The sequence below is a fragment of the Carcharhinus amblyrhynchos genome, chromosome 12 (assembly GCF_965287045.1).
Source record: "Carcharhinus amblyrhynchos chromosome 12, sCarAmb.v2.hapA, whole genome shotgun sequence".
Lineage (NCBI taxonomy): Eukaryota > Metazoa > Chordata > Chondrichthyes > Carcharhiniformes > Carcharhinidae > Carcharhinus > Carcharhinus amblyrhynchos.
Genome location: NC_137335.1, coordinates 18,933,826 through 18,948,277, shown reverse-complemented (window position 1 = coordinate 18,948,277; position 14,452 = coordinate 18,933,826). Strand labels below are relative to the sequence as shown.

Here is a 14,452-nt window from a genome sequence, read left to right as displayed (position 1 = left end):
ATGGGGCAGGTAGAGGTACCCATTGGGAAGATTCCAGTGATCCATTGCCAGTAATCTATGTTTTGAGGGGTAGGGGAACACATGCCATCAACGAGGGAGTGTCTTCAATTTCATTTGCCTGATTTCTATGAAGCCCTGTCCCACTCTGAATTGGTGCAAAACTCACACCTTCCCAAAAAATGACTTAAATGCGGGAAAATCGCAATCAGATTTGCGCCAGACATACTGGCACGAATCACAGTGGTTTTCTTGCCGCCAATGACGTAGTCAATTTTTAGGAATACTCCTTGCCATATTTGGAATACTGAACACAGTTTTGGTCCCCTTACTTGAATAAAGACATAATTTAAGTAGAAGCTATTCAGAGAAGATGCATTCAACCGATTCCTGCAATGATGTGCTTCCCTTCGGGTGCTCTGGTTCCTCCCACAATTCGAAGAGAAGTTAGGTGGATTGGCCCTGTTCAATTGCCCCTTAGTGTCAGGGGGATTATAGGGATAGGGCCTGGGTGGGATTGTTTTTGGTGAAGGCTCGATGGGCTGAATGGCCTCCTTCTGCACTGTAGGAATTCTATGATTCTGTTCTGTGATTCTATGAAGGACAGGTGGCATGGTTGTTCAAATTAACCTGAGGCAGCAAACCAAATGTGCACCAGAGAACTGGAATCTCATTTTAACCCAACCAAATTTTCATCAGAAGGAAATTGAGGAAAGGAATTGATAAACAAAAAGTTTTATCTATTATAATTCTAACTCTAAGCACAAAAACGTCAAGATTTGCATTAATACAGCACCTATCACAAGCTTAGGGCATTCGTCAAACTGAGGAATAAACATGGACACAAGAGGCGAAGTCCCTTGTTCTTTAAATGGTGGTTTGGGATTTTTAAATGTGCGCGTGAGAGAGACAATGAGGCTCTGATTTAATCTGTCATCCAAAATGTGGCATCTCTGGCAGTGCAGCATTCCCTCTGAAGTGTCAGCCTAGATCTTGTACTCCACATGTCTGACCCATCACTTTCTGGGCTTGGAAGAGAGAGTGTTTTCATGGCTGAAACCTAACCTATATCTAATTAATAGTTCCTTGATGGTAATTATTTTCTTTTTAACAGGAGAACAGTCGGTTGCAGAAAGAACTGGTGGAAACAGTGGAAAAATTGACTGAATCTGAGAAGCTGGTTTCCAGATTACAGAAGGACCTTGACTACATGCTGAAAGAAAAAGCAAGTTTCACAGTAATATGAACAAAGAAAATTACAGCATAGGAACAGGCCCTTCGGCCCTCCAAGCTTGCACTAATCATGCTGCCCTTTAACTAAAACCCCCTACCCTTCCAGGGACCATATCCCCATCCTCTTCATGTATTTGTCAAGACACCCCAAACTATTCATGTATTCCCATCCTATTCATGTATTTGTCAAGACACCCCTTAAAAGTCACTACCGTATCCGCTTCCACTACCTCCTCCAGCAATGAGTTCCAGGCACCCACTACTATGCTTATAATACATTTGACTGTTGCTTTTGGGTGATTTCTCTTGTTGAAAGGTGGTTTACGCTAAATGCAGGATGGCACAGTGGTTAGTGCTGCCAGGGACCTGGGTTCGATCCCAGCATTGGATGACTGTCCATGTGGAATTTGTTTGTTCTCCCAACGTCTGCGTGAGTTTCCTCCAGCTACTCCAGTTTCCCCCCAGACTCCAAAGATGTGCCGGTCATGTGGATTAGCCATACTAAATTGCCTATTTAGTGTCCCAAAATATGTAAATTAGGAGGATTAGTGGGGTAAATATATGGAGTTACAGGGGTAGGGTGGAAAATCAGACTGGTAAGATGCTTTGCTGAAGAGTTGGAGCAGATGCGATGGGCCGAATTGCCTCCTTCTCCACCGTAGGGATTCTATGGATAAAATGCAATTGGGAAGCTAGGCTTTAGGAAAATACTGAGTGATTTGTAGTAATATTGGTCCTACACTCTGTGACATGGGCCATTGCCCGAAGGTCAAGCAGGGTTAAATTACACGAGAGGCAGGACCGATGGGAAGAGAGGTGGTGATGGAGAGAGTGAATGAAACAAGCAAAGAGGGAAGAGGAGGATAAGAAAGAGCAGGGGATTAGGTCAAAGGGGAGTGGACAGAAGTATGGGGTGGGAAAGAGATTTGGACAGTCAAATAGAAGGATTGAATACTGGCCTAGATTTTACAGCAGTAATGATGGTGAAACAATTAGTATTTGCCATCACTACTCCTGTGAAACTGACCCCAATTTCTGGCGTCTGCATCTGTCCAAAGATGTGCAGGTTAGGAGGATTGGCCATGGGTAAATGCGTGGGGTTACAGGGATAGGGCAAAGCAGAATGTCCTGGGCGGATGCTCTTTTGGAGAGTTGTTGCATGCTTGATGGGCTGGATGGTTTCTTTCTGCACTATAGGGATTCTATGATTCTATATGCTGTTAGACACACAAATCCACAAGTTGCAATCAGTGATGGTGCTTCCTGATAGGTCTGCCCCTTTGGTTTGCAATCAGTTAAAAATCACTGAAATGATGATAACTTGCACTTTGACATTATTAGTCTCATTGAACAAACCCTTAAAAAGTTGCACCTTATGGGATGAGATGTATCCAGATTTTTAATGGTGTACTGAGTTGATGTTTAGTGCTGATATGTGGAAAACTAATTTTACGTTTATGGATTGGCAAATTTATCCATTTTGACCAAAAAAAGGCAATTTTTTAAAATACTCATTTTGAAGTTGCTTATGATTTTTTAGCCCATATATTCTTCCCAATCATTTATTTCACTCAATTTTAAAACATAATTTAAATAATGGATAAAAACATCTTTTACTTGCTGGTTTGGTGTCTGTGAAAATACTTCAGTATGATTGGTTGGTCACCCTACTGCATACCTGAAGATTCCCTTGAACTGCCACCCAATTCAAAGTGATGTCAGAAATGGGAAAATCCAAGCCGCAGAGAGAGATTTTTTTTGAGCAGTTTCTTTCAATGCCACTGCCACTTGGCTCAGATTTTGCAGTCAGCAGCTAATAGCTTAATCAGTAATGTGCTAGCATATGCAGTAAATTTGTGCACAGGGTAGGGACCTGAGTTCTTTAAAATTTGCTTTTGGGGTATAGGCATCACTGGCATGGCCAACATTTGTTGCCCTTGAGCAAATGTTGCTCATCCACTTTCTCGAACTGCTGTAGTCCATATAGCATAGGCCCATCTACAGCGTTATTTGAGAGAGAGTTCCAGGAATTTGACCAGTCACAGTGAAGAAATGCCGATATAGTTCCAGGCCAGGATGGTATATGACTTGCATCTGTTACCATTGCTCTGTTAGACAGTAGAGGCTCTGGGTTTGGAAGGTGTTGTTGAAGGCATCTTAACAAGTTCCTGTAATGCATCTTGTATATGGCACACATTGCTGCCACTGTGCAATGGTGCTGAAGGTAGTTACTTTTTAAGGTGGGTTGTGTGCTGATCAAGAGGAAACTGTTTTTGTTGGTGTTGAGCTTCTTGAAGGTATTTGGAGCTGTACTCATTCAGGTACATGGAGAATATAAATAATGCCATTGAATGTCAGGGGGAGCTGGTTAGATTCCCTCTCGCTGGAGATGGTCATTGACGTTATATGACACGTGTGTGGCTGGAATGTTATTTGCCACTTCTCAGGCCAAGACTGAATGTTGTCCGTGACTTATAGCACTGTTCTAGTACCTGAGGACTCGTGAATGATGCTGCTCATTATACAATCATCAACAAATGTTCAAATTAAGACCTCAAGTTGGAGGGAAGACTTGATGAACGAGGCTGCTGATGGAAGAGCCTTGAACACTACCCTGAGAAACCCCTACAGTGATGCCCTGGGACTGATTGACCTCCAACTACCATCATCTTTTTGTGCTGGAGGATGACTCCACATGGTGGAGAGCTTTTCCCTTGATTGTGAATGGCTTTGGTTTTGCTATGACTCCTTGGTGCACAGTCAATTCCTGCCTCGATCTTAAGGTGCCCACTCTCACCTTGTCTTTGAAATTCAGATTTTTGTTAATGTTTGGATCAAGGAGGTCAGGAGTCCAATTGCCTGACGGAATCTAAACTGTGTGTAAATAAGCAGGTTACTGCTGTGCAAGTGCCACCTGTTAGTATTGTCAGTGGCATCTTCCATCATTCTTCTGTTGATTGAGAGTACACTGGGGTGGCATTTGGTCAGATTGGGTTTGTCCTACTGTTAATGGACGGAATGTATACAAAATGGATTGCCATTATGCACTTCTGGTTGAAGATGGTCGCTCCATGTGTGTTCTTCACACAAATGTGCTGAACTCCTCCATCTTTGAGGATGTTTTTTAATGTTTATTTATTGGTGTCACAAGTAGGCTTGCATTAACACCGCAATGAAGTTACTGTGAAAATCCCCTAGTCACCACACTCTGGCTCCTGTTTGGGTAGACAGAGTGAAAATTTAGCATGGGCAACACACCTAATCAGCACGTCTTCCTTCAGAAGAAACTCACAGACATGGGGAGAATGTGCAGACTCTGCACAGACAGTGACCCAAGCAGGGAACCTGAATCTCTGGTGCTGTGAGGCAGTAGTGCTAACCACTGTGCCACTATGGATGGGGTTACTTGTGGAGACTCCCCCTCTAGTTAGTTGTTTAATTGTCCACTACCATTCATGACAGAATGTGGAAGACTGCAGAGACTTAGATCTGATCTGTTGGTTGTTGGGTCACTTAGCTTTGACCACTGCATGCTGCTCCTGCTCTTTGGTACACAAGTAGTCCTGTGTTGAAGCTTCACCATGTTGTCATTCTTTTAAGTATGCATAGTGATACTCCTCGGGTTGATCTTCTGGCTAGGTTGTGATGGTAGTTAGGAATATGCTGGATCATGAAGTTACAAATTGTGATAGAATATGATTATACTGCTGCTGACGGCCTCATGGATGCCCAGTTTTGATTCACTCTCACCTTATTGGTGTGGGTGTCTTGATTTGACCAGATATTTTCTCTTGGTGCTGGTAGAGTTGACCTTCAGTGGTATATGGGGGCAGGCATTTGCTGATCGAATAGTCATAGGGATTGGGATTTCTTCCTCTTTTTGTGCCTGGGTTGCTTTCTGTTGGGATTTGATCTTGTTTGGTTTATGGATAATAATGTGGTGCTCGAGATTTTAACATGCACCCTGAATATGAATTTTTCAATTCCTTCTTCCACAAGAGGTCAGTTTACTGAGCTGCCTGAATCAAACTCTTGTCATTTTCTGGGTTGCTCTAAACATTGGATGCTGCTTCTGAAGACAGTCTGTGTTCCCCTACTTGCAAGACGTTGCCTTGTTTTCTTCTGTCAAGGTCTTTAACTTTTCAGTGTTGGGTTTCTCTATTCTATCTGTTTCTGTTTGGTCTTTGGGTGGGCTTGTCACGTAATATTGTGCGACAGTTATGCTGACAGCACCACATACCCACACATTGTCATTGGAATGGTTTGACTGTGTAAGGTATCTATCAGTTCTACTTTTGGAGCAATTTCTTGCCATAAGATATCGCTTTACTTAAAAGGAAGACCTTTTATATTTCTTCTTTGTCTCCTTGAAAGTGCTGCTTCATGTTATACAAGCGTCAACTGCAGCCTCCAGTATTTTATCTAAATAATATTTTCTGCGGGTTTTGGTGAGAATGGCCAAGCTATTTGACCTAAGAAGGCACCAGAGTTGAGCTTCTGACATCTCCATACGTTCAATTTCTAATAATGATCATCTGATAAGAGGTCAGGAGCAGCAAGGAGGAGGCTGATGGTGAGTGTGGAGCTCAGTAAGAGTTCATCCCTGAAACTCATGATATCCATTACTGAGGGAGATAAAGACAATGGATGAATCATGATATCCAGGTTCCTTCCCAAGACACATACTAACCAGTCTTAGACAACTTTTTGACATTGCCTTATCATGGCTGGGTCAAAATACTGGAACTCCCTATCCACAGCATTGCAGGAACATCTTCACTACATGGATGGCAGGTGAAGATTTATCAACACCTTGGGGACAAAAGGGATGGGCAATAAATATAAGTTTTACCAGCAAAACAAAATTAAAGTGCTGGGAACATTGTTTTCCTGTCCTATATCCTAATAAGATAGCATTAGGCAACTCCTATCCCCCACCCTATTGCCATGATATCATCCCCATACAATGCTGTACTTCTGTGTCGAGAATGCAAACATAAGTGGGTAAACTGAATTTGGTGAGATTAAAAGAAATTGGTTAACCGTTCAAAATGCACACAGCTCAGTGAGTATCTGAAAATGACAGTCTACTGGTTAATATATCAGCTTCATCAAGTATAATGTATTGTGTCCCTTGCCCACCAATCTGGTCCCCACCATATTTGCCAGCCCAATGTGTCAGAGAACAAACTAGTGCGCCTTTTCTTTTGTCTAATTTGTCCTTCTCTCTTTTCCTTCCGCATGTTCAGTTTGGAGCACTGGATCATCCAAGTCTGGAGATCTTTGGTGAAGAGCAGAGGTTCTCTGAGCTTATAATGGAATATGAGCAGCAGTGCAGGGTTGGTATTGGTCAAAAAATCTTTTAGAAGATGTTATGTACAGGAGGGGGGTTATTTTAAATAGCCCTGATTTCTATTCTCTCCATCCATCCATAAACAGAAGTGTTTATTGATTTGCTTCCTTTTTTGTAAGCAGTGGTGTATTTCCCAACTCAGTTTTGGCGTGATACAATTTCCTATTAATAACTGCGTAACAAATTTGAGATAGGATGAATACAAACAGTTAGTTTATTTGTACATACTCAAAACACCAGTAGAAGAGTTGCTACGTAATCCTCTACGCGCTTGCAAGGTAACAAACGGATAGGGAAAGAAAGATTTACAGGGCAAAGACCACAGAGGAAATATTAAGTATTTCATGTGTGCCTACCATCCAGAATTAAAGTCCAATGGTGAATTCCTTCACAGAAATTGGCAGGCTGAGTGGATACTGGATGATTTACTTTTCCAGTAGAGTTGAATGAAATAGGCACACAGAGATGAATCAGTCTTGTAGATAGATGATGGTACGCCTAATAGAATTAGTATAATGCGGCCCAAGTAGTCAACCTGGCAGGGCCTCTTTTCTGTGCTGCTGATAGGTAGATGGAAAAATGACAGACTGACGTTTCTTAGTATCATGAAGCAATATTACTGTTTGAGCAGCTAGAGGTGCATGACTCAGCTCCAGGGACCTGGGTTCGATTCCTGGCTTGGGTCACTGTCTATGTGGAGTTTGCATGTTCTCCCCGTATCTGTGTGGATTTCCTCCAGGTGCTCCGGTTTCCTTCCTCAGTCCAAAAATGTGTGGGTTAGGTGCATTGGCCATGTAAATTGTTCCTTAGTGTCCCAGGATGTGTAGGTTAGAGGGATTAGTGGGATAAATATATGGGATTATGGGGCTTGGGCCTGGGTGGGATTGTTGTCGGTGCAGACCCAATGGGCTAAATGGCTTCCTTTTGCACTGTAATGTTTCTAGGACCCTCCCTTGGACAGTTTATTCTTTGGCTTTTCAAGTTAATTCTGATTTCTTTAATTCAGTGTTTTTTTTAATTAATGGGCAGTTTGGAACATGACAGGCTAGATTGTGTATCTAGAAACAGGAGGAGGGAAGCGGCGGCGAGAGTTTCAACACTGACATGAAAAGCTACTTCCTGACATCATCTCTGGACAAGCTGTCTCTAGTTTGAAGCTGGACTCTCCTGCCACAGAAAATAGTTTCTACCCCATTTACCCTTCAATCATCCATCAGACATCTGGAGGACAGCTTTAGAGCAATAAAGGGATGAAATGAGTGGCTAGAATCTAAAACTTGCTACCACCCTGAGTGGTTGAGGTCACCAGCATTTAAAGAAAACAATTGATGTTTAAGTGGGTGGCATGGTGCACAGTGGTTAGCACTGCTCCCTCATAGGACCAGGGACCTGTGTTCAATTCCAGCCTTGGTTGATTGTGTGAAGTTTGCATATTCTCCCCTCGTCTGCCTGAGTTTCCTCTGGGTGCTCCAGTTTCCTCCCATACTCCAAAGATGTGAAGGTTAGATGGATTGGCCATACTAACTTGCCCCTTAGTGTACCAAGATGTGTTTTTGGGGGGGGGGGGAATTAGTGGGGTTACAGGGATAGGGCTGAATGGCTCCCTTCTATACTTGTAGGGATTCTATAATGTTATTTTAAAATGCCCTCTGTAAATTTTTATTGCTGTGCATAGGCTGTTTAATGCAAGGTACCTTTATGTTTCCATCTGTGACTGTGCACATGCAGTACCCGAAAGGGAACAACCTGTGAGTGGCCTGCACAATATTTACTGGATTTGACTTGCAGGAAACATTGTTGCCTTAATGCAGTAAATTTCCCCAAGATGTTACACTGGACATTATGAAACTAAATGTGGCACTCAGTGACGTTAGAGCAGTTAAACAAAAGCTTGGTCAAGAACGTAAACTTTAAAGAACAATTTAAAGGAGAGAGAGAGGTAAGGATGGGGAGAGACTTGCAGTGACATTTAGAGTCTAGGGCTCCTGCTGCTGAAAGTGCGGCTGTCAGTGGTGGAGTGATTAAAATGGGGGCTGTGCAAGAGGCCAGAATTGGAAGAGTGCAAAGATCATAGTGGGTCGTAGGACTGGAGCAAGTTACAGAGATGGGGAAGAGTGCAGAATTTTGAAAACAGAGGAGAATTTTAAACTTTGGTGCCCTATCGGCAACACCTAATGTAAGTTCGTGAGTACAGGGTGAGAGGTGAATGGACTAGTTGTGTGTTAGTGGGTAGTGGAATTTTGGATGAATTTTTGAATGTATGGAAAATGAGAGCTTGGCTGGGAGAGTATTGGAATAGCCCAGTCTAGAGATGACCAAGACACGGAGGAGGGTGTCAGTAGCTGATGAGCTGAGGAAGAGGTGAAAACAGGTGATGTCATTAAGATGGAGGTAGGTGATCTTGGTGATGAAACACTGAATATGGCTGGAGGTTCATCTCAGGATCAAATTGGGGGCATCAGTGGTGGAGCTTTTGATGAGGCGGTGGGGGGGGAATGACTATGACTAGTTTGAAAAGGACGGAGACAGTACCTGCGAAGAGGAAACAGTTAAAAATATCAGATAACATGGGGCCAGGAAGGGTTGATTGTCAGCAATTTGATGGGAGTAGGATTGAGGAAACAGGAGGGTGGGTGTTATGGACCAGGAGAGCTCAAAGATAGCATGAAGGAAAGGATGTGTAGGAGAGAAATTACAGAAAGAAGCAAGTTTAGGGTTGTTTAGGGCAGAGGGGACTTGTGGTAAAATTTGGCTTGGTGGGCCTGGGAAAAAGCAGCAAGTATCAAAGACAGCTGAGCCAATAGCCACAATCTTACTGACAAAAAGCTCATGAGCTTTTTGCAGTTGCTAAATGCCAGATAGATATGTGAGGGGAATTGGCAAATATGGTGATAGAGATCGATAAAGTAAGGTAGGAGGAAACATGTGCAGAGCATATGCACTATTTATAGACCAATGGTCAAATGACCTGTATTTGCTCAGTAAAATTCTATATAATGTATGTGAACAGGTAAAAACTGCAGAACTGTAAAGCGATTCTTTCTCAATTCTGGGACACTTGCAAGATGTTGAATTAAATATGTTTTTGAAGCAAGTTTAATAGTGATTTGAAATTTCTACACATCAAGATACATAATTCAATCTTTCCCATTTCATCTGTTTTCTTTTGGGAACCTGTGCTTTTTAATTCCTTTTCCTCATAGGTACTGACTGAATATCGTACAACACAGTATTATGAAATGACTGTTCTCACTGCTGGTACAATGTTGATTGGGATTAAAAGCACTCGGGTCTGACAGTTGCTGTAGTGACTCCTTATGTGGGGGAAGTTAAGCTTCACAAAGAGAGTTCTGATGTTGGTGAGGTCTATTTGGATGATGGCTGATTCGACAGTTTGATTTGTCCACATGTTTAATTAAAATAAAATCTTAAAATCATTCAGCCTATCACAATTTATTTTCTTGTTGTTTTTATTTGTAACCATTAATAATTCTGCTTAAAGTTATAGGCAAATACTGATGTCAATGGAAAGAAATCTCTTATTGTTGACATTCACCCTTAAATTTCTTTTATTTCTTATCCAGACAAAGGATTAGATTGTTCTTCATGCTACCCCACAACAAATGTGAAGTCTTTATAAAAGCAGAAAAAAAACCTGTACTTACCTTGTTCACTGTCTCTCTCTTTACTCTAATGCCTTCCTTTTGGAATTACTAGAGGGTGAAGGTGAGCATCAAATTAATATGTTTTAATGATTGAGGTTTAATCTATATTTTTAAAAGTACAGATCTATTTTAACATTCAAAGTATATTCTTGAACTTGTTTTATGTAATTAGCTACTAATCTTCATATTTCCAGCACCATTTGCAAAAAATGGATGAAGAGACAAGAGGGTAACCTGTCAAACACTTGCCAATTTGAGGTGATCATCTTCACCCCAACTCACTGTTGCCTTGAATCTGAGCATAAGATCAATTCTCATATTTTCTTCTTTTCCAACTTGGCGCATCAACAATGTATTTCAGGAAGCCCTACTCTCTCTCAAATTTCACAGTGATGAAATTTGGCAGGCATGAATTATATGCAGCCAACTTTACTATTCTCACCAACATTTATTTCAAAACAAGGGATTTGCCAGTTGATTGTAGTGCCTTTCAGTTGTTGGTCACTGTGTCGTGTCTAAGTTAACTACTGTCCAACCTCCAGTTTTCCCCTCTTTAAAATACTGAAATGTGAAGTTGTCACTCAGTTTTGTACCCACCTCTCCCAACAGTACATAGTTCTGGTCTTCACATTACAGCAGGGATATAGAAGCACTGGAGAAACTGTTTTTGAAAAAAAGATTTGCAAGGATGCTATCAGAACTGAAAGGACAGAGCTATCAGGAAAGACTGAATAGGCTAAAGCTCCTTTCTCTAGAAAAGAGAAGATGGGTGACTTTAGAGAGGGTGTTTCCACTTGTGGGGATCCAAAACCAGCAGCCCTAAATATAAACTAGTCAGTAGTATATCCAATAAGATGTTTAGGAAAAGTGTTATTTCCTAATGAGAATGTGCAACTTACTACCACATGGAGTGGATAAGGTGATTAGCATTGATGCATTTAGGGGGAATCTGGATAATTACATAAGGAAGATAGGATTATTAGAATATGATAGGATTTGATGAAGTAAGATGAGAGGAATGCATGTGAAACATATACACGGTAACAGTTTTTTTTCTTGAATAGCCTACTCCTGTGTCGTACAATTTTATGTAATTACTGCATCTCCAAATTCCTTCAGTCTGCTTTCGCCCAGTCCAAATGTCAGAACTGTAAAGTTTAAAAATCATTAATTGCTTAGTTTCCCTCTGCCTCCCCTTCTGTTTTGACTTCTTGATCTTCCATCAGCTCTCTTCTGTAGTTCACCTCCTTGGTAATGCTTTATCTTGGTCCCTTCTACCTGTTCCAATGTAGCCAGTATATTTCCTGCAGTGGTTTTGGCTTCCAACCTTCGCAGGAGCTTCACATATGAACAAAGAAGAAAGAAAATTACGGCACACGAACAGGGTTTTTGGCCCTCCAAGCCTGCACTTACCATGCTGCCTGTTTGAACTAAAACCCCCTACCCTTCCAGGGACCATATCCCTCTACTCCTGTCCCATTGTATTTGTCATGACATCCTTTAAAAGTCACTATTATATCTGCTTCCACTACCTTCCCAGACACCCACCACCCTCTGTGTAAAAAAACAACTTGCTCCTTTAAACCTTGCTCTTGCATCTTAAACCTATGCCCCCTAGTAATTGTTTCTTCCACCCTGGGAAAAAGCATCTGACTATTCACTCTATCTATGCCCCTCATAATCTTGTAGATAAGAAGTATCCAGGGCTTCCTTTTTGTCTTCATGTTGTCTCTTGGCAATATCTTTCATTGCCATTGGGTCAACTTTCATTAATCAGCTGATGGTACCTAACTCTCTCTCTCTGTCTCTCTCTGTCAAAATTCATAATAATTGAACCATCAGAATGTTGTCCCATTGCTTAGTTAGCATCAACTTGCATTTACATGATACTTCTAACATAATTTAACATGCCAAAGTGCTTTACAGGAGAAACAAAGTATGACACTGAACACCATTAGGAAATATTAGGTCATGTGATCAAAAGCTTGGCCAAAGAGGTAGACTTAAGGAGTGTCTTAAAGGAGGAAAGCAGGGTTATGATTGCAATGATGGTATTCCAGAGCTTGGAGCCTAGGCAGCAAATGCCTGGGCACTGATGGTGGAGCAATTTGAAGTGGGACTGCACAAGCGGCTGCAATTAGAGGAGCATAGATCTCTCAGATGGTTGGAGGGCTGGAGGAAATTACAGAGGTAGGGAAGGGCGAGCCATAGAGAGAATTTGAAAACAGGATAAGAATTCTGAAATCAAGATGCTTTTTGATTGGCAGCTAGTGTAGGCCAATGAGCATGGAGATGGGGAATAAATTGAGTCAGATTCATTTCCCAGAGACACGGGCAGCAGAGTTTGTGGTGGGAGACCAGCCAGGAACATGTTGGAACAGTTGAGTTTGAGGTAAGGAAGGTATGAATGAGAATCTCAGCAGCACATGAGCTGAGACATGGGCAAAGTCAGGTAGTTTTAGGGAAGTGGAAGTAGGAAGTCTTAGTGATAGCATGAAATTTTGGTCAAAAGCTTATCTTGGGATCAAATATGACATTGTAAACACACTGACTTGATTGCAGACTGTTGCCAATGAAAGGGATGGATTCGGTAGTGAAGGAACATAGGTTGGTAAGAAGTCTCACAACATCAGGTTAAAGTCCGATAGGTTTATTTGGTAGCAAAAGCCACTAGCTTTCGGAGTGCTGCTCCTTCGTCAGATAAGTGGGAGTTCTGTTCACAAACAGAGCATATAAAGACACAAACTCAATTTACAAAATAATAGTTGGAATGCGAGTCTTTACAGCTAATCAAGTGTTAAAGGTACAGACAATGTGAGTGAAGAGAGGGTTAAGCACAAGTTAGAGATGTGTATTGTCTCCAGCCGGGACCATTAATGAGATTTTGCAAGTCCAGGTAAATCATGGAGATTACAGATAGTGTGACATGAACCCAAGACCCCGGTTGAGGCCGTCCTCATGTGTGCGGAACTTGGCTATCGGTCTCTGCTCAGCGACTCTGCATTGTTGTGTGTCGTCCAGCCAGGACAGTTATTTTTAAACTTTATTCCAATCCAATCAAGTCAAATTAAAGCCAATTCAGAGTCCCAACAAGTTGGGACATTCTGCATTGTTGTGTGTCGTCCAGCCGGGACAGTTAGTGAAATTTTGCAAGCCTATGACTTGCCTGGCCTTGCAAAATCTCATTAACTGTCCTGGCTAGAGACGATACACATCTCTTCAATGTGTGCTCCACTCATATTGTCTGTATCTTTAAGACTTGATTACCTGTAAAGACTTGCATTCCAACCATTATTTTGTAAGTTGAATTTGTGTCTTTATTTGCCCTTTTTGTGAACAGAACTCCCACTTACCTGACGAAGGAGCAGCACTCTGAAAGCTAGTGGCTTTTGCTACCAAATAAACCTGTTGAACTTTAACCTGGTATTGTGAGACTTCTTACTGTGTTTACTCCAGTCCAACGCCAGTATCTTCACATCATATAATTTGGAGCAGGACTGAAAACAATGGCTTTTCCCAATATTGAAAGACATTTCTGTTACCTCTCATGTCCTGACCAATATTCATTACATTGCTGTTTGTGACTGCTGTATTTCCTACATTACAACAGTGGCTACACTTCAAAAGTATGTTGGTGTCTTTAAGGTGCTTTGATATGCCCAGTAGATATGGAAAACACTATATAAATGTACATCTTTTCTCCTTTCTGTCCTTAACTGTCTTGTAAGGAAATCTTGCTACTAGAATATCAATGACAGGAGTTTTAGCTTTGAGTAACAAGCAATTGTAGTCTGTAAACTAAAGCCATACTTAAATTGTCTTAATTTTTACTAGAATACATTCAGGCCAACCTTAATGTTCTAAATTGACAGTGAGTTCAGTCAATCAGGTATTCAAGACAGGAATTTGCTGCTCAAAATTTGAATTAGGACATAATTTGGGTGACTTCTGAGTTGAGAGTAAAGTGTCCGTTTTGAGAATACAGGAATGTGAATTGAGTTTGTGGTTTCAAGTATAATCTCAAAAATCAAGGAAAGGGAAACTCAGCCAGAGTTCGTGATCTCAGTTCTTTAATGATGATACCTGCTGGGAAATGAGGTGAGGACTTGGATATGATATAACTTGCTTGCACTTGCTGTCACTAAACTGCCTGTTCATACTCGTTTACTTATGAATAGTCACTGAGAATACTCGAGTTCAGATA

At 41.5% G+C, this 14,452-nt stretch overlaps 1 protein-coding gene across 5 annotated transcripts in view; it reads left to right on the top strand.

Moving 5' to 3' along the window:
* The window catches only part of ninl (ninein-like), a 120,767-nt gene that overhangs the window by 69,531 nt on the left and 36,784 nt on the right, over nucleotides 1-14,452 (top strand). For all 5 annotated transcript variants that reach the window (XM_080200139.1, XM_080200141.1, XM_080200140.1 and 2 more), the window contains exons 12-13: nucleotides 1,112-1,222; nucleotides 6,480-6,569. In XM_080200139.1, coding sequence (XP_080056265.1) covers nucleotides 1,112-1,222; nucleotides 6,480-6,569 — 201 coding nt within the window. The remainder of the gene's footprint in view (nucleotides 1-1,111; nucleotides 1,223-6,479; nucleotides 6,570-14,452) is intronic.